The sequence below is a fragment of the Molossus molossus genome, unplaced genomic scaffold (genome assembly GCF_014108415.1).
Source record: "Molossus molossus isolate mMolMol1 unplaced genomic scaffold, mMolMol1.p scaffold_m16_p_24, whole genome shotgun sequence".
Classification (NCBI taxonomy): Eukaryota; Metazoa; Chordata; class Mammalia; order Chiroptera; family Molossidae; genus Molossus; species Molossus molossus.
This window is the reverse complement of record NW_023425360.1, coordinates 6959294-6979862: the sequence shown is the minus strand read 5'-3', so window position 1 is coordinate 6979862 and position 20569 is coordinate 6959294. Positions and strand designations below refer to the sequence as shown.

The 20569-nt window shown below is 51.6% G+C and overlaps 1 protein-coding gene across 2 annotated transcripts in view; it reads right to left on the bottom strand.

The window, feature by feature from the left end:
* The window catches only part of SLCO3A1 (solute carrier organic anion transporter family member 3A1), a 246849-nt gene extending 229023 nt beyond the window's left edge, over positions 1-17826 (bottom strand). For both annotated transcript variants that reach the window (XM_036277812.1, XM_036277811.1), the window contains exon 1: positions 17475-17826. In XM_036277812.1, the coding sequence (XP_036133705.1) occupies positions 17475-17654 (180 nt within the window). In that variant the 5' untranslated portion in view covers positions 17655-17826. The remainder of the gene's footprint in view (positions 1-17474) is intronic.
* Positions 17827-20569: the final 2743 nt, after the last annotated feature.

Here is a 20569-nt window from a genome sequence, read left to right as displayed (position 1 = left end):
ACCTGGGCATGTGCCCTGACCGGGGATCGAACCAGTGACCTCTTGGGTCGACGCTCAACCACTCAGCCACACCAGCCTGGCAACTATAAGAATTTTAAAGCAGAAACAGAATAATCACCAGTCAAAAAACAAGCAGGAGCCCTGGCCGGTTTGGCTCAGCAATTGGAGCATCGGCCTGTGGACCAGAGAGTCCCGAGTTCGGTTCCTGCTAGGGGCATGTACCAAAAAACACACACACACACACACAAAAAAAAAACAAGCAGGAAAATAAGCACACCCCTGTGTCACAAAGTTCAAATGCTGCCTGCTAGGGAGAGTTAAAGGAAGACTGGGGATCAAAGCAGAATGGAACAGTAACCAGGCTCCCCCATCCTCAGGAAGGTGAACCGATGAATAAACAAAACTGAGTTTTCATTCGTATCACTAACTCAGAGAAAAGCAACCTTGAGTAGCTATCCACACATAGACCATGGTGCTAACTATTTCTGCTGGAAGCAGGTGAAGGCTTCAGGAGACCACAGTGAAAACCGGGGCTGGTGGGGCCAGGGCATAATGCCCAAGGATATCCGGTGTGCCCCCACCCAGGAAGACTGAACCCCCTGAAAAGGACCTTCCAAGGACCCCAGAAGCAAAAGCCACCCAGCCCGCATCTTCCAGCCAGGACCCTGTCAGCACCCTATACACCACCTGCTGCAGCTCAGCCAGCCCCGCCCCCCGTATGTCTTCAGGCTACAGAAAGCGTGGATAGAGGCAAAACACCAGCCTTCAAACTGTAGCTTGGTGGTAAGTGGGGAGGGGGGATGGAAAACTTCAAAGCAAGAAATCACCTACAACCATGACCTGGGCAGTCTCTCTAGGCAAAAACAAATTGCAAAACAGGCACAGGCAGCTCTAAAGCTAGACTCCTGGAGGAAAGAAAAAAAATGAAACATTGTATCAAAAGCAGAAACTGTCAACTTAAAAGAAATCCTAAGTGGAGAACAGGAGTATTCCCCCACAAAAGATCTTTGAGCCACAGATCTTACGATAAGAGTTCAGTAAGCTGAGGAATTCAAAAGCAACATGACCAGAAAAGAAACGGAATGAAATTGCCAACCTAATGAAATAACCTGGGGACTAAGACAATCCAACATACGGATAACAGGTCCTCACAGCAGCAAACTCACTCACTGTACAGAACCAAGCAAGGGTGCAAAGAGAAAAATCTTAAACATTCTCCTGGGAATGATAAAGGATTGAATCTGTTGACATCAAGTTACACAAAAATGACACTCATCATGCAGCAGGAATGGATGTTGCGATTGTTACATGTGAAATATGAACAAGGAATTAATTCTTCAGGCAACTTATCTACACACAATCTACAAAGCAAGAAAAACCAGGCTGGCTTCGGCTACAGCAATTTTCCAGGGCGGAAGACAGTGACTTCACAGTTTAATTAGGTCTTTGGTTAAATATGAGTGAAATTAAAATTGCTGCTTTGCATTTTAAGAACATATATTTTATTTTATTTTATTTTATTTTTCTACTGCTCACCTGAGGATATTTTTCCATTTCTCTCCAGATAGAGGGGGAGGGAGGGGGAGAGAGAGAGAGAAACATGGATGTGAGAGAGACACATTGATTGGTTGCCTCCCTCACACAACCCTGACCAGGGCTGGGGACAAATCACAACCAAGGTACATGCCCTTGACCGGAATCGAACCCAAGACTCATTGGTCCATGGGCCGATGCTCTAACCACTGGGAAAAACCAGCCAGGGCAAGAACATATATTTTAAAAAGTATATCTAGCCCTGGTCATGTGGCTCACTTGGTTGGAGCATCGTCCCATACACCCAAAAGGGTGCAGGTTTGATTCTGGGTCAGGAAAGATACCTAGGTTGTGGATTCGATCCCTGGTTGTGGCACATATGGGAGGCAACCAATTTATGTGTCTCACGGTGATGTTTCTCTCTCTCTCTCTCTCTTCCTTCCTCTCTCTAAAAATCAATAAACATATCCTTGGGTGAGGACAAAAATAATAACAACAATAGCAGTAACGTACTGCAGAGAGGCACGGGCCAAGCACCTTGAAGGGACTGTCTCATCTGGTATTTGCAAGATCATTTGAAATTAGTATAAATACCATCCCAATCTTAGATATGAAATGGAGAGTTGGAGAGGAAGACACAGACTCAGTGGCCCAAAGCTACTTAAGATGAGCAAGCAGGGCCCGGCCAGTGTGACTCAGTGGTTGAGCATCAACCCATGCACCCAGAGGTCACTGGTTCAATTCCAAGTCAGGGCACATGCCCAGGTTGTGAGCCTGATCCCCAGTATGGGGCGTTTCTCTCTCTCTCTCCCTCCCTCTTCCTCTCTCTAAAATCAATAAACAAAAATAATTTTTTTAAAAAGGTGAGCAAGTGGCAGCCCTGAACGTCACAAACCCAATAAATGCCGTCTACTCTTCTGTCCCTGCAACCATGAGGGAATGAGGGACCTACGGACTGCAGGGACACACACCATGATGTTGACAGTGCAGCGCCAGGTGACAGTACTTATGGACGATGTTTCTTCGTTCTTCTTCTTTTTAAATGTCTCTATGTTCATCTGTGTTCTCCAAATTTGCAACACATGCATTCTTCACGTAACAAGTCAAACAGCCATGCCTTTCTATTTAGGGAAAAAAATAAAATAAAAGCCACAAGCATCAACTTGAAGTTCAAGTTAATGGGAGAACTCAGCGATGTGACCACGTGGGGCTCTGAAGTCTCAGCCAGGGCTCGGATCAGCCATCTGCGGGCGCAGGTGTGGGCCCACAGGCCAGGGGCATTCTGGCCAGCCTCTCTGCACACCCTCTGCGCAGGCTTTGAGGCTGCAGGGCGACCAGCTCAGTAAATCCCCACCCCACCCTCCTAGCCAAGTCGCTGAGGCCTCAGGAGCCAGTGAGCTCTGCTCATGGGCTAGCCTCTCTGGGGACCCCTCAGGATTATCCCCAGGAGGGGTGCCCCCTCTCAGCGGCTTGCCAAGTTTTTCTCAAGGAGAACAGGAGGGGAATTTTGAATGGCCTCCCTCCAAGTCTGAAACTGAAAACCACACGCCCACTTTTTGTTTGGAGACACTTTCTGTGTGTGAACACAGTATGTTCCCTTACCAGCTTTCAAGTTCTCCAGAACTGATACATCCGAGGACGAGCTAAAGTGCTTAAAAAAAACAACAACAAAAACAGTCAAATATGAGAGGACCTTTCCTGATCTTAGGCCATCTTGCAGAAAGTCGTTTGCAGATAACTCAGAAGAGAGGCTGAACAGAGGTGCACTGTACATGGATGTTACAGCTCCCCTCCCCCCGCTCTGCCCCATCCCCGGTGAGCAGAATATTCCAGACCACCAGCATCCTTCAGCCCCTTGGCTACGCCGTGCAAGGCGGCCTGCGTCTAGCAGAGTCTGAGGATGCCCTGACGTGTCCTGTCTCTACAAGCCGGCAGACGGGCCTCGAGCTCCACTTCAAAGCTGGGGGGTGTGAAGACAGAAGCTTTGCCAAGAGAGGTGCCAACAGCCCCCATGACGCTGGCGAGAGTGGAGACTCCCCAGTGCCGGCTCCCACAAGCCCTGTGTGTGGCCGGGGCCTGTGCTCCCGGCTGCCCCTTCTTTCCATCCGTAACCACACGCGTTCTCCCCGCGCGCCCGGACCATCTCCAGCGCCACCTCCCGCCTCGACGTAACACCCCGATTTTACGCCAGGAGACCACGCTGCCCTGTGATCACGGCTGGGCCAGCTGCCTGGCCCAGGACCTGAAACAGGCAAATGAATGGGTAACTTAAAAAATTACCTACGGCCCTGGCCTGTTTGGCTCAGCGGTTAGAGCGTCGGCCTGCGGCCCGGAGAGACCCGGGTTCAGTTCCCGCTAAGGGCACGTACCTCGGTTGCAGTTTGTCCCCGGCCCTGATTGGGTCATGTAGGTGGCGACCCCTCGATGTGTCCCTTTCACATCGATGTTTCTCTCTCTCTCCCTCCCACTCTATCTAAACCAAATGTCAAAAAAAAAAAAAAAAAATGTCCTCGGGTGAGGATTAAAAAATAAATAAATAAAAATTACCTCCGTACCATCTCCCCCACTAGGACATACCAACTCCACAGGGGCCAGGAACACCCTAACTCTACACTGCTCGGGCACTTAAGAGAGCTGTTGAAGGTCACCAGTTTGGCAGAGACCAGGGTGAAGTCGTTTGAAAAAAGTCTGTGCTGAGAATTCCAAGCATCTGACAGCTCCCACCTCCACCCAAAGATCAGGATGACGAATGAGATAAGAAGGCAGAGGCCCGGTCCCCATGTCACAGCTACCTGGTCCCCATGTCACAGCTACCTGGGCCAAATCTGAGACCGGCTAGCACAGCCTCGTCTCTTTCCGTCTCAGAAAGTGGGCTAGCGCTTCAGGGAGGAGACAGGGCCAGCGGACACCTCCCGGGCCTGGTGGTGACAGAGTCCTGAGTGTAAGGGACAGGGATATGTGCTACACACACACACACACTAAATATACACACTCAGAATGCTCACCCACACGAATTTCTAGGCTTTCTTTTTACATGCATTTCTTAATCGGATGATGGGATCATGCAACCCCATCTCTTCCTCAGCTATGCCCAGAACGGAGAGAGGATTGTTCCAAGCTACAAATGAATACAACCAGGCTCACTCCCGTAAGCGTAACCACCACCACCCACCACCCTGGAGAGAAACATGGTTATCTCCTTGCAGAGAGGAACCAAGGACAGCCTCAGGGCAACATTTCTGCTAACACAGGGCCTTCCTGCTCAGAATGACTCTCCCACCAAAGCCCCATAATCTTCCCACTCAATCGGAAACACTAAAGAGGGCAGTTTCTCTTTTTGTTTCTTTAGTATTTTTATTTTTATTTTTTTTGCTTTGTAACCTCAGACTGTTTTAGGGTCCTTTGCTTCTCTTCTCTTTGGCTTTACGGGTTGAACTGTATCTCCCCAAAGACACGAAGCCCTAACCCCTGGTATCTGAATGTGATCTTGCTTGAACACAAGGTCTTAGCAGATATAATTAGGTAAGATGAGATCATTAAGGTGAGCCCTAATCCAGGATGACTGGTGGTGTTTTGTTTTTTTTTAATAATTTTTCTTCATTGATTTTAGAGAGAGAGGAAGGGAGACAGAGAGAGATGGAAACATCGATGAGAAAGAACATTGATTGGCTGCCTCCTGCATGCCCCTCACTGGGGATCAGGCCCACAACCTGGGCATGTGCCCTGACTGGGAATCGAACCGGCGACCTCCTGGTGCGTGGGTGGATGCTCAACCAGAGCCACACCGGCCAGGCTCTCTGGTGTTCTTATAAGAAGAGAAAGAGACACACACAGAGAAAGTCCCACATGACCTGGAAGAAGGCAAATGCAAGCTAAGGACGGCCAAGGATCAAGGGCCCCCACAGGCAGCTGGGAAGAAGAAAGAAATGATTCCACCCAGCGTCTCAGAAAAAAACACGGCCCTGACACCTGGATTTCAAACTCCTGGCTTCAGGACTGCAAGATTAACACCCCTGAGGTTCTAAGCCACAGCTCGTGGTGATCTGTGATGCCACGCCCAAGAAAGGAACACACCCTATTTCTTCCTCCAGAAAAGCCAGAGAGACACAGTCATCCACCTTCCCACCTCCGGTCCAAGTCCACTTCACAATCAACGGTCAAAGTCACCTTCTCTTTCCTAAGCATGGCGTATTTCTTTATCTGAGGGGAAAACTATGAGCCGACTTTGCTCTAACATCTGAGATACTGCAAACTGTTCAAGGAGGATCTCATTGCCCTATGACCTGCACAGAAGGAAAAGGTTTCAATAAAATAGGGAGACCTCAGTCCCCCAACCGCCACTCCTACATACAATGCAAAGGCGGGAGCTGGAAGAAATGTATTAACAATGTCCCCTCAGGAGTGACCCGGGCGAGGTCTCACAGGGTTGGTGGACCATGGCATGGCTGGGGTCAGGGGTCAGTGGAGGAAGGCAAGAATAAAATTAATCAACAACCAGGAGGCAACAAAGCTGAGCTGACCACCTGTGACCACTGTGGCTCAGCTCACTCGGCACAAAGAGAACAGCACCCCCAAGGCAACAGATCTGAGCACAACACCCAGCTTCCCGCTCTGGGATCTAGAATGTGTCACCTGTGCCCTGGCTGGGTGGCTCAGGAGGGTGGAGCATCGTCCTGTGCACCTAAACGTTTCGTGTTCAATCCTCTCCCTTTCTCTCTCTAAAAATCAGTAAAAACATGTCCTCGGGGGAGGATTAAAAACAAAATAAAATAAAATGTTCCACTTGTCATACTGAAAAATCTCCATGATGGCCCTGGGTGACAGAAGCCCCAAGTCATTTTTAATTGCTGCCTTGGTGTTATTATTTTTTCTTTATTGATTTTAGAGAGAGAGGAAGGGAGAGGGAGAGAGACAGAAACATCGATGAGAGAGAACATCGATTGGCCGCCTCCTGCATGCCCCCCACTGGGGATCAGGCCCACAACCTGGGCATGTGCCCTGACCGGGAATCGAACTGGCAACCTCTTGGTGCATGGGTAGGTGCTCAACCACTGAGCCACACTGGCTGGGTGGTGTTATTATTTTTAAGTGACAAAAACATTCCCCAATGAAATCTAAAGTATCAAAAGGCAGATAGATATATTTTTTATTTCTTCACTAGATCAATGATGGGTATAGCGGCCATTAGGAAACCATGAGTATATTTATAAGAAAAAAAGGAGGGATATTTTAAAACAGATTAAGAAAAATAGTGATTTCTTTTCTAGCATTCCGCAAAATATTATTTTTATATATGTATATATCTTTATAATCATTATTTCCAAAAATAAAACTCTTATCTAGCCGGTGTGGCTCAGTGGTTGAGTGTCGACCCAGGCACCAAGAGGTCACCGGTTTGATTCCCGGTCAGGGCACATGCCCAGGTTGTGGGCCGATCCCCAGTGGGGGGCTCGCTGGAGGCGGCCAATTGATGTTCCCTCTCATCGATGTTTCTCCCTCTCCCTTCCTCTCTCTCTAAAAGCAATAAAGAAAAAAACAAAATAAAAAACTCTTCCTGACTGCTTGCCTGTGAGCTGGCTGGGGGGTGGGGCGGCAGATTTGGGTAAGTGACTTAATTCTGTGCCCTGATTTTGCCTAAGATGAAAGCAAGAAATGCAGAGCTTTCTCGATGCTGAGAAAGACCTAAGAACAGGCTACATGGAAAAGCCGCCCAGTGGATGAGCACCTGCACCCAGGTCTCAGAAGTCCCACGGGGCTGCACCGGGGTCAGCCGAGGTCGGCGGGCTCCACGCGCCACCCTGAGCCCGGGCACAGCAAGGCGCACCTCCCCGCCCGCTCCCGTCGACCACAGGCTGCAGAGCGGCACAACCGCGTGCTGACTTTCTGTTTACGCATCTCCACAGCCTGGCAAAGGGACAGGGGAGGCGCCAACTGATGGGTTTGTTGTGGTTGTTTTTGTTTCCCCCCCAAAGATACCCTCCCTTTGACACGTAAGCCTTGCAACCCGTGTTGCATTCACCAGCACTGGGCAATGCAACGTGCAGCCTATTACGTGGAGAGTTTGCCCTAAATTTTTTGCACAAAGACCGGAGCGGCTTGTCTGAAACTCTCCATGTCTATGTCAACTGTCTAGTCTACTTTTTTTTTTTTTTTGTACAGATAGAGTGGGAGGGAGAGAGAGAGAGAGAAAAACATCGAAGGGACACATCGAGTGGCTGCCACCCGCACGACCAACCAGGGCCGGGGACAAACTGCAACCGAAGTACGTGCCCTTAGCGGGAACCGAACCCGGGTCTCTCCGACGCTCCAACCGCTGAGCCAAACCGGCCAGGGCTGTCTAGTCTCCTTTGAGTCGTTTCCGCCCCGTGCTCACCCTGGCCACTAAATAAGCCCCTGGCCCCGTGTTCAGGAGGCCGGGAATCTGAAATGGACTGGGCGGTGCGCCGCCCACGCACCTGTGGCTTGCAGAGGAGGAGGGCGGATGCACCACGCAGGCAAGCTCCACGGGACGAGACCAGGTACATCCAAGGCCCACCACAGCCGGGCTCCAGAAAACGGACGGCCAGGGGATGAAGCCCGACGCACAGCGTTTCCATTCCCGGGCGTCCCACTGCATCTCAGGAGCGATGTCCCCAGCCGACCTGAGCGGATGCCTGCCCTTGCGAGCTGAGGTGACCCAGACCCAGGACAGCCTCCGCTCCCCTGCAGAAAAGACACCGGGGTGCCAAGTTCCAGGGGCAGCTCCAGGGGGCTCTGTGGGTCTACCTCAAACAACCCTCCGACCCAAAAAAAGCCCATGGAGAGATGAACTAATCAACACCGCTCTTCACCCGTCGCATCACAATAACTGAGTCTTGCGTCATAAAAACATACGGGTCGGCGCTGCACAGACGTTTTTATCTTTATTACAGGGATTCTTAGCAGGGTAAACAAGATTTCAGGTACAGTATTTCGGAGCTTATGTAATCAGTCAGAGGGCGGCCTTCCCATCTCAACTGTGCTGGTGTTCAAGGCGGTAATTTCTCACTCTAATCAGCTGGAGATCGGGGAGCAGCCGTGTCAGAGCGGAGAGCAAATCTAACAATTAGAGAGCTAGCACACCCGCCTCGCACAAGCCGTTTCCAAAGCGGGGAGCAGGGAAAGACAATAGCCATTCCCCAGAACATATTACAATAGACTGTAATTGAACAACGCCGCGGGGACACTGCGCTCTCTCTCTCTCTCAACGCTGCAAGTGCAGAAATGAAAGTAAAAGTAATCATTTCTTCCTTCCTCGAGTTCCCATGGTTGCAGGCAGTGCTATGGGGAGTATAGTTTGCCCACGGTTCTGTGACAGTCCCCAGAACTGTGTGCTGAAAGCATGCTCGGCTCATTATTTCTGCTAACTCGGCATAACTGGGGGCTCAGTGACAGCCCCAGCTGGCGAGACCCACCATGCAAAGGTGTCATGTAACCTGGACAGCCAGGTTCATTACCAGAGACCCGCCCCCTTTTAAAGGGCAACGTCCCTGACAAATCGGAAATGTGCCACCGCATCATACAGAATCTCACAGGTGGAGGGGCAGCTGGACCAATGCACAGACAGAAGACCAAAGGGCGTACTCCAGGCTTCTGAGTGACTCAAGCCAGGGCGCTCAAACGAGACCTTCTGCCCCAGCCTAGCGATGTGACCGTGGCACCACTACCTGGATGAGTTCGCGGGCGTCGCCTGGGGTCCTCAGCACCCACGGCAAAGACTTTGGTGAAAACCCGTGCTAAGGAAACAAGACATCCTTGTTATCATGAGTACTCTCTCTGATTATGTTACCAGGTAACCTGGGAGGTGACATCCCAGAAGAAGAAGGTATCGCCAGGAAATCGATGGAGGAAAACATGAAAGCAAAGTGACTAAAAGTACTGCACCCCCCTTCCCCACCCCACCCCCCAATCCCTATCACAAAGTAGGGCTTGTAGCAACCTACGTTGCCTTTTGCTTTTTTAAACATTTCCAGTGCGTATGAAATCATTAAGAAGTCTTGTTTCCAGTCCAGGAACATTCTAATGACCAACGATTACCATCTCGTAGAAAGTGAAATAACTTCTCCCTGTTTTGAAGAGGAACGTCCCGGCCCTTAAAAGGCAGCTACTCAACCCTCCATCCAAAAGGGCTTCCCTTTTTCAGAAGGGGCCCGACTCAAAGCCACCGAGGAGAACCAAAACGAAGAAGCTGGGCCAGCCCGCCGCGGGGATTCTGCTTTTTCCGCGTTGTCGCTGGAACGCCCAGAAGGCAGGACTCCTGGCCACTCGCCGCACAGCCCTGGCTGCCAAAGGAAGCCCAGCACCTTAGAAAGCTGATGGCTTCCATCCTGGTGCCACTTGACTTAATTCACGGAGAAGAGCCCAGGGCACTCCCTACCCTTCCCGAGGACAGGTGTGGCCCGGCTGGGGAGGGCAAGCTGCCTCAAACACCACAGATGGAAGGAAAGGGGTGCAGGACGTAGTCGCCTCAACACTCGCCACAAACCAGAAGCCGAGATGGCTGAATCTGCAGGGAGGGCGATCAGATTGTATCCGAAGCTCGTTTGCTCTGCTTTTGAGAAACCAAAAAGGGCCACGGTGAAGAAAATGCCCATGTGTGTGCCTGCGGAGCCCTGGCTGACATGTCCTGCAAGAGGGCTTGGGTGAAGGCAGCGGGCACCGCGACAGACCTGAGCCCTTCCTAGCAACCAGGGCTGAGCTCCAAGGTCGCACGTCTTAAACAAGGCTGCCTGGAGGGTAGCATATGCCCACAACATATGTCCCTTGGTCCCCTCCTCCTGACACTCCAGGCTGCCTTGAAGTGGCCACTTTCCATCCAGAGAAACAGAGCAGGACACAAGGACCCAGATCTTCCATTTGGGAGACACGGTCGAGGCCTCACACAACACCCCACATCCTCAGGTCGCCCCGTGAAGGGGCTTCCGTTGTGCCCAGGTCAGTGAGGAAGGCCCTGGCATCATTGTGAAGACAATTACTGAATACTGCACCCTATGAAAAGCACTGTCACGTGTCCATTTAGTTAAATCTCTCAGCTATCTGGACGGTCAGATCGCACTATGTCCAGTTTTCAGACGAGACTACTGAGGTTCAGGTACGTCGAGTCACCAGGAGCTGGTAAGCAGGTGAAGTTCGAACCCAGGTCTTTGACTCCAAGTCCAATACTTTCCCTGCTCCTCAGCTGCCAACCACCCAGAACACTGGCCCGGTCTTCTCCACCCTGTGGCCACAGACCACAGCAACAGGTGCCAGGGACTTCCCAGCCGTCCCTCTTCTGTCCCTGCTCCACACCCTTCCCAGGACCCAGTGACTATAAATGGTCAAGATAACCAGGATTCGAGGGGGAGGGCGGTCCTCTCCCACATGACTAATTATTTTTATAGCACCTTTCAGATAAAATGTATTGCAGTGTTTATAATCAGGGGATACGCAGCATTGGCCCCTGGTACTTATCTCTAACTTTTAAAATCTTTTAGCTCCCAGACACAATGTTTATGCAGAATGAGAAATGACCTGAGCGTACAGTTCCCTACGCCAGAGTCGAAGCTTGACTGAAGGAGTTTAACTTCTCCCTGGTTGGGGCTACAGACTTGTTATGTTGGTGGTAAACACGTATAACCGTGTAACTGTTAATAATAACAGCTAGTATTTATCAAGCACTGTGGGACAGGCAGTGTTCAAAGTGCTTTACGTGCACCGACTCAATTCACAGCAACGCTATGAGGGTAGGTACTATTATGATCCCAGATCTAAGATGAAAAACCAAGGCACAGAGAGGTTAAGTAAGCAGCCCAAGGTCACAGAGCTCCAAGGGGAGGGCACGGGAATGAATGCGGGGTCTTGCTGTTCCCTACCTGGGAGTTGTCCCCACTTGCCTGACAGTTTTAACCTTCCACACCAATACCACCTCCCCCGCGAACCCATAAGCACTTAGACTGCATGAAATACAAATACCTCCAACCACGTCAATTCACTTATCCTGTGAACTCAGAGAGATTCCACTCTTTTTCTGTTTATTATCCCTTCTATATAACAGATGCAGAAACAGAAAGCAAAAACACAGTAAAAGAGCCAGGACGCTTTCTTTCTGGCCTACAGATTATCAAAGACGCTTCTGAGAAGAATCAAATATAGGTGACTTGTCATAAGGGGAGTTCTAAATCCACACGTAAGCCATGCAATCAAATTTACCACTGAAACGTCCCTTAATATCTTCCAAACAGCACAGCATACAATATTTGGTGACTGTACACGGGCATGTATGTAAATATATAATGCATGCAGTAACGTACTCAAGGCAACAGAATACAAGTATAATCAGTGAGTAGGAGTGATGATAAGTCCTTTTCCCTACTTTGGAGGAATGTGGTTACTAAATGCAGTTATACCACTCAGCCTGTGTGGCTCTGTGGTTGAGCTGTTGACCCATGCACCAAGAGGTCGCCGGTTCGATTCCCAGTCAGGGCACATGCCCAGGTTGTGAGCCCGATCCCCAGTGGGGGGCGTGCAGGAGGCGGCCAGTCGATGTTCTCTCTCATCGATGTTTCTATCTCTCTCTCCCTCTCCCTTCTTCTCTAAAATCAATAAAGGAAAAAATTATAAAAAAACAAATGCAGTAATACCTGTGCAAGTCCACTGTGTTTGTAAGGTTGCAAGGTGCTATAGAAATGCATACAGTTCTATCCTCCACCACAGCAAGGGGTGAGCACCGTCTGCATACCTGCCTGCCCATGGTCACCTGGCAGGCCCCAGCTTCCCTGCCTGACACCTCAGGGAGCCCTCTGAAATCCAAGGACAAAACCCAAGGACCAAGGTCAGCTCTACCTCCTCTGCAGAAGGCCTGGCACAGACCCTGACACCAGTGCCGCCTTCCGCTCTCTCTCTCCACCCAGCCGGCAACATTCACAGATCTTGTCTATGTGACATGCGGCTGCACCCTCGTCACTGCTCATCACGTTACCCTTGTCCCAGAGCCGGCCTGCTCAGTGAAGCCGGTCCCTGAACAAGGCGGCACTTGAGGATGGGCACGAGAAATCCACAGAGACCCTCTTGCTCAAGCTGCCTTTGCAGAAGAGGAGAGGTATCCAGGCTGGTACAGAACAGCGCTGTGCGGGCAGCAGGCAAAGGGAGCTTCGATGCTGGGCAGTTACTAGCGAGCCACCGCGAGAGGCCTCCGGGTCCTCCTCTCCGAGAGTACCTACAACCTGAAGGGGTGAGTTACAACATTCAGGAAAGAGATCTTTTTTTTTTTTTATTTCAATTTTCTTTTTCTTTATTGAATTTTAGAGAGGAAGGGAGAGATAGAAACATCGATGAGAGAGAACATCGATTGGCTGCCTCCTGCACGCCTCGCACTGGGGATCAGGCCCACAACCTGGGCATGTGCCCTGACCGGGAATCGAACCAGCGACCTCTGGGTACATGGGTCGACGCTCAACCACTGAGCCACACCAGCCGGGCCAGGAAAGAGATCTTGTTCACTTTACAACTAATTCAGTTTCTTCAACTGTTCAACACACAGGAGAAAACCCCTCCACAGTAACTAAGGTGTGGACATAAAGCTGGTTGAAAAGCATTTTCAGAAATAATATTTTCCCCTAAATAATTAGTAGCTAAACATTTTCAACCAAGCTGTAAGAAAAAAAAACAAACAAAAAAAACAGGATTATTTTATTTCTTACAACCTGGGGGTATAGAATAATTATGCAAATGGCAGGGAATTTGTCACTTTGAGTAAACCATAAGCGTGTAAAATAATTTGATTAAGTAAAATACAGTTGCCTTAGTCATCATACTAATTTGACAAGGACTTAAAAAAAATGTCTCTTAGCTGTCTGTTTCTGGGTTAGACACGCAAAAACCTGTCTTCAAAATGATACTTCTTTAGGAAGAACATAATAAAAACTCTAGCATTTCCACCTCATCCGTTCATTGCCAGCTCACTAAATGCTCTCAGGCATTAAAAAAAAAAACAAAAAAAACAAGTGACTATAGAGCAGTGAGCTGAAACCCTGGTAAACTCAGACATTCATCTCTCTCCTTGGTCACCGCAAACCCAGACTTCGTTTTTGCATAACTCTCCATAGGGAAATGCCCACCCCCGTTTCACAGTGCCCCGAGCAGAGACCAAAGTGGCACTGTGAAGTTTTTATCCTGAGGAAATTCAAATGCATCTGTATGTGAGCGCCGATCATGACCACCCAGAGGTCAGAGGTTTTACTTTCCCAGACACATCCCATCTCCTCCGGGCCTCCGTAACTTGGTAACACACATGCACCTCTATATGCAGCGCTACCCTCAGCAAATGGCTTGAAACATCTCACTGGGTCTCCACTAAACATTATGAAGTGCACGTGAAATGACGGTCTCTCCATGCCCCATTCCTGTAGGCCTGCGCTTTCTCCAAACAGCCCAAGATTTAGGCGGATGTTACAATCCTGCAATGTTACAGACTGGAGCTACCCGAAGCAAAGACCCAAGCAGAGGACAATTAAGTTGTATTCTCCACTCTTCTACTGGGCACAGAGTGACGATCAAACTGAATGGGTCTCATCCTGGGCGGTGTGGCTCAGCAGTTAGAGCTGAGTCAGCCCGTGGACCAAAGAGTTTCGGGTTCGATTTTGGTCAAGGGCACGTACCTCAGTTGTGGTTCGGTCCCCGGCCCTGGTCGGGGTCTTGCGGGAGGCAGCCAATCCATGTGTCTCTCGCACATCAATGTTTCTCTCTCTCACCCTCCCACTCTATCTGAGGATAAATAGAAAAATATCCTCCGATGAGGATTTTAAAAAAAACAAGAACTGAGCGGGTCCCTCTTCTTAGGCTGGGAAAATATTTTGTAGACTGTCAGGCAGTTTAAGTGACTAACAGAGAACATCCCTGGGACTGTTGGCTGATCTGAAGCATGATTTCCAATGAAAATATTTGGAACAGTAACAGATCTCAGAATCCACAGCTGGTTCAGGTTGCACCCAGAACACCTTATCGACATTATCACTAAGTCGGCTTCACAGTCGACGTCAGTGTTCTGCACTCCCCTGGCCTACCCCCAGCGCCCAGGCAAAAGTTGCTGGTCCCTGGCTAGCTTAATAATTGGTGGCTTTCTCATATACAGGAGTTGCCGCCCTGGGCAGATTATTTAAAGGCACACACACACACACACAGAGTCCTGGTTTTCAAAGTTGCTTCTCAAATCGCAGGCAACTTCCTGTTTCAGTTCTGCAATTGGGAAGGCTATACCTGTATCACTCAAGACACTGGGCAATCTGTCTTTTCAGAGAGGAAAGGGATAAATGAAATGAAGCCTCCAAATATCAGAAAAATTGCCCCTGCAGGATGAAATAACAGGTAGCTGCGTGGACTTCTGGGACCTAGTTGGAAATAATGTCACTGGCATAGAATTCTCAATGCTATAGAACACACACCTTGCACATGGCCCCTGCCTGTGTGATCATCTACAATCATGCTCCTCGAGTTTCCTAAACAAGCCTGAGATGGACTAAAAGGGAGAACTTCCCTTCCCGCAAACATCCTGTAATGTTTCATTCTCAAATTATCCGGAACGAAGCCCCACCGAGCTGAAGGAATAACAAAATTTTTATTCCACCTGCCAAGTAACAGATGAAAACTCCCAAGTGACCCAGAAGAGCAAAACCCCATGGCAAGCTGACTCAGTCAACCCTGGCGAGCAAACTATTTATTTTCATGAGGTTCAGATGGCAGCGGCGAGTGGAGGGCAGCCAGGCAAAGCAGAACCCTGAGCACCTTACGCGTCTGCACACAGTAATCAAAATGAATTCAATGTCCTAGGCCTGTTCCCTCGTGGCCCTCCATCTGCTTTCTGCTGGTCACCTGTTGATTCCTGTTACCCTACCCCTTGAACCAGGCTTTCCACCAGCCCGGGCTGGCATGCCGCAGGAGGCCCCCACCAGGTGCACTGAATCCCTCTGGCTGCCACTTGCCTCTTGCAGGATCGCAGTCAACTTCCTATCTCCGGGTGCAGGGCCACCTCTATAGGTCCACCACTCTACCAGCCCGCGGCTTCTTAACTTGCTAAAGGAGCTTAGGCCCTCATCTGATTGAAGCCCGGCTTCATTTCTTTCTAAAACTCTTAGGTCATTGTAAGCTGAAACTAAGCCTTTATCATTCGTGGTGTGAAAAGTTCTACTGGTGCTGCCCACACGTGGAAGCTGCCCGCCCTCTTGAACGAAACTGGTATGAGGCAAACAAACTGCTAAACCAGAGGCGGCCGTTGGCTGATACACAAACCCCCTTTTAAACCCAGAGCCCCCCTGAGTAGGAATGATACACCTTGTATACACTACTGGGAAGGCCAACGTAGATTTATTCACGTGCATTTGCACCGTAGTAAAACATGTGCCCATTTTACTATCTGAACAAATAAAACGGACCCCCGAGCCCCGGTTTTCCTCTGACTCCAAAATTCCAAAGGCCGCAGGTCCTGTCTAAAATGGTGTCCAGTAACTATTTAAAAAGGCATCTTCTAAAACTAAAATCTAAACAGAGAACAAAATGTTCTTTCGGCGACAGAGTTCATCTGCAGCATACAAGTCACGGATGCACGGAGGCAGCGATTGAAACTGCCTTTCATCTCGCAAGAAGCAAAGGAAATGCATTTGACTGAATCCCTGGGGCGAGAACCCCAGGGACAGGGCCGACTTGGAACAATCTTGTATCAGAACCACGTAACTTACTTTACCCCACAACACAGACCAAGCCTGTTGGTACTTCCCTCTGACCGCAAGCCCGGAGTCCTAGGAATGGCTTATGAACGGCACAGGGCACTTAGCGTCTGGCCCTCATTAACTGTCACCCGTGGCCAGGAATGAGGAATAAGGAAAAACGCGGTTTCCTCTCTGGATGTGCTTATCCAACAGCCAACATCTTGCCCAATTCTCTCTCGATCAAACTTGCTCACTAACACTCAAAGTCTGTGACATCTGATTCCAGTCTCGGGTCAATAGTCAAGTGATGATTTAACACTCAACGCTCTGAAAAATCTTCTCATGTTTAGGCAGGGCTGTACTTAGGACTGGACGTGTGCATTGTCTGGAACTCAAGTTGGGACCACCTGCCGGGGCAGGAGAACCCGGCAAAGTGGGGATTTGACAGTGCTGAGTCATTACAAGCTGTTTCCTCTGCTCTGTTATGCACCCCTGGGCCGTTTGAGCGTTAATTTCCCCTTTCAGAAAGCGAATCAAATAGATGTATGTTGCGAAAAATGATGCAACCCTCTTGGGGGAGAGGGACAACGGTGGGGAATTGAGGTCTGAGAGTGGGTGGCAGGAACTACACAAACTCGCAGCTGCTCTCCAGGTATGGGAACTTTATTCCAGGCGCTGAGAGATGGCTATGCGGAGACGGAGCGGGAATAGTCCCCCCAGAGCCCTGGTTCGGATCAGGCCACACTCGGGCGCATTTTACTCTAAGCTGTTAAATCCCACCCCCACCCCCCCACCCCATGGAAGAAGCACCCGGAGAAAATGATGCATAATGGATTTGTTCTCTGGGCGGCTGGAATGGAGTAGAAGATGCGGGATGATGCTCACTGGCTTTTCTTCCCATGTGCAGGGCACCTGAAATCCGGGATGCCTTCCTCTCCCAGGGGGCTCCGGAACTCGCCCTCTGGCTGCACTTTCCAGTGGGAGGGATGGTTTCACGCCCACCTGCCCGCAGCCTCTCTTCCTCCGGTCCCCCCCCCCCCAGCCCCCGCCGGCAGCAGGAGGAGCTGCGGGCATCCGCGGTCCGCCGCTCCGGCTCGCTCGGCAGCCGCCTCTGCACCACTCGCCAACCTCCACGCCGGGCGGAGGTCACGCCCGCCCGTCCCTCCTCGTGCCCGTCGGCCGCCCGGGCTCCGGGCTGGGGAAGGGGCCCCGCGGCGGAGTTGGCACGGGGACACGGGGACTCACCAGGTAGGCGCCCACCGTGCCCTGCGCCAGCATCAGGGCGCACTCGGACACCAGGAAGATTTTGATGTTGGAGAAGCAGGACACCTTCTTTTTCTTCTTCTTGTTCCTCTGAGCCTCGTCCCCCTGCAGCTCGCCGCTCCGGCCGCCGCCCGACGAGCCGCCCGGCTTCTTCCCCTGCATCCTCCTCCCGCCGCCGCGTTCCCGCTCGCCCCGAGTGCCGGGCGCTGCCGGCGGGGTGCGCGTCGCGAGGCTGCGCGCTGTCCCCACCCCGGGCCCGCCGCGGCCGCCCCCGTCCTGCCGGGGCTGGAGAGGTGGAAACACAGCTCCTCACGGCCGCCTCCGCTGCGCTCGCCCCCTTCCTCCTCCTCCTCCTCCTCCTCCGCCCTCCCCTCGCCTCCTCCTCCGGCTCGGCTGTGCCAATCACAGGGGCTCCTCGCGCCGCCCGCCGCCGCCGCCGCCTCTCCGCCCGCGGACACCGGCCGCTGCCATCGCTGGCCTCCCGTGGCCCGCCGCCCTCGCCTGCCCGCCTCCACCGGGCCGAGCCGGCGGGCCGGGCCGCCCTGCGCGCCTCTCCTCGCTGCCCACGCGCCCGGCGGAGGCGCGAGGGGAACCGGCTAGGGGGGCCCCCTGGCCGAGGCTGGGAGGGTCCTGCTGCCCGAAGGACCCGGGAGAGGGGGAGTCCTGGCGGAGTAAGCGGGGCGCAGGGGGGGGGCGGGGGTGCCCCGGAGGGAGGGAGGGAGGGAGGGAGGCAGGGAGGCGGTGCCCGGTCCCTAGATGGCGCTGCGGGACACGGGGCGCCCCCGCGGACACTGGGTGGTACTGCAGGAGGAACTGGCGGCGCAGAGATGGGGTGCGGAGGCGCCCCCGCGGGGCGGGGACCTAGATATCCGGCTGCGGGGCGCGAGACAGGACGGGAGGGGCTGTTTCTAGGAAGAGAGGATAGACCGAGTACCCAGAAAAGGAGTTGCGGTCTCACTTCACCCCCGCCCGGGTATTTCTGGGCACGGATGTTGAGCTCTGGGGTTTGGGGAGGTAGCAAAGGTCGGAGCTGCCTGAGGCTTCGGCGGCCTTCGGGCCTGGGCTCCTCCTGGCCACTGAGTGTGCCTAGAGGATCCCTGACCGAAAGGAACAGACGCCCTGCAAGAGGGAAGTTGCATTAACCCATCGCGAGCTGCACCGGCCATCAGACGCCCCCCAGCCAGAGTCTAGCCTGCTGCAAGGTCTCCGCGACCCCAGCAGAGGGCCTTGCCCAGCCCTCCATCTGCTTGGAGCCCTTCCTGAGGATGATGCAGCCTTGGCCGCAACTATCAGGAAGCGATTAGACACAGGCCTGCCTTGGTCCCCGCCACTCCTGTCGCTTTGTGGCTGGGGCCACGTTCCTGGGCCTCAGCATCCCGGCCTGTGGCAGCTGCTCTTTATAAATCATTCCCGGGAGTTTGGGCCACAGGGCACTACCATTAGAACCTGCTGGTCCTCACACAGCTTTTGGAAGCTCAGAGGAAACTGGAAAAGACTGGACAAGGACCAGTAAGCACTGGGCAACGTCCATCTGGGCCATGGGCGGGGGCGGGCTGTAACCAGTCATTTGAAAAGCCTTTCTTTAATAATGCTGGCAAGGAAAATGATCCTCTCTCCTAGGCTCCTGTGTACCAGCGCAGGCTTAAATTTGAAACTGAGTAGCAATTAACACTCCCATAATTTTCACTTCCTCCCAAAGAACTTGAAGGAGAATGGGTGGAGTCATGATGGGGGTGTTGTCTTTCGGGGTTATTTACATATAAACTGCTTCATCCTTCTGTGGTTCTAGACATGATGTCACGTAGGCCCTATCGGATGCTCCCCTCCACGTGTCTGGGCTGGCTCCTGTCTGCACAGGTCCCCACCATGGCCATCTTTTACCCTTTTCCCCAATTCCCGCCACCATGGCTACACTATCCCCCAGAAGTCTGTCCCGTCACTGGGTCCCCTCCTTGCTTCCCCTACTGGTCCCTCAGTCATGGCCAAGTTTTCTGCAGAATCCTTTCCTTCACCGTTGGCCTTCTCCATCACTCTGGCATCTTGGGAGTGTTCCCTCTGTGTCCTGAGAAGACCCTTGATGAGCTAGCCCCCTTCCTTGCCTCCACACTGCGCTGCAAAGCTGAGCTGAGCCGGTTTACTCGTCTCTGAACAGCGATCCTGCTGCTATTGAACCGGCACTCAGACCGCATTATAGTCTCCAGTCTTATTTACATTCTTACTCTGTAATAACAAGAGCTAATGTTTATCGTCTGCTTACTCTGGCCAGGCACCAATTGTTCCTTCACACGCACTTAGAGTTTAATCCTCACGGTCATCCTCTAAACGAGTTGCTATTATTAGTCCTGTTTTACAGATAAGAAAACAGAGGTTCCAAAAGGTCAACTACCTTGCCAATGTCATATGCCCAGTAAAGGGCAGAACCAGCGTTTGAAACCAAGGTGTATGATATCACAGCCGTGGTTCCCACTGACTCCCTACGTGTTACCTCATTTATCACCCAGGGGCCCTCTCTGGGGGAGGGCGGGGCTCATACTGTTCCCGTATTATAAACAGAGACTCAAGAGATGTGAAGTGGCGAGCCCAGTGTCACAACGCTCAAAAGGGACAGGACTTGAATCTCAGTCCAGCTCTTTCTATACCTCATCGTTGCCTCTTTTTTATTTTATTCTTTTTAAATCCTCACCCGAGGATATTTTTTCCATTTATCTTTAGATAGATTGGAAATAGAGAGAGAGAGAGAGAGAGAGACATCGATTGGCTGCCTCCTGTACAACCCCGACCAGGGCCGGGGACAAACCGCAACCAAGGTACGTGTCCTTGACCGGAATCGAACCCGTGACTCTGGTCCGCGAGCCAGCGTTCTAACCACTGAGCAAACCGGCCAGGGCTCTTGTTGCCTCTTAATCAGGTTAAAAGGAGAAGAGGCTTTTTTCAGTTTTGACCATTTATTTTGGATAAAAACTTAACTTTCTTTAGAGAAATCAAACACTTTTGCTGCCAGGGAGAGGGTCCTCTATTAGAGCTGTGGATTCCTCCCGTAATGAACAGTAAGCAGCCATGAAAACAACCCTGTGCCT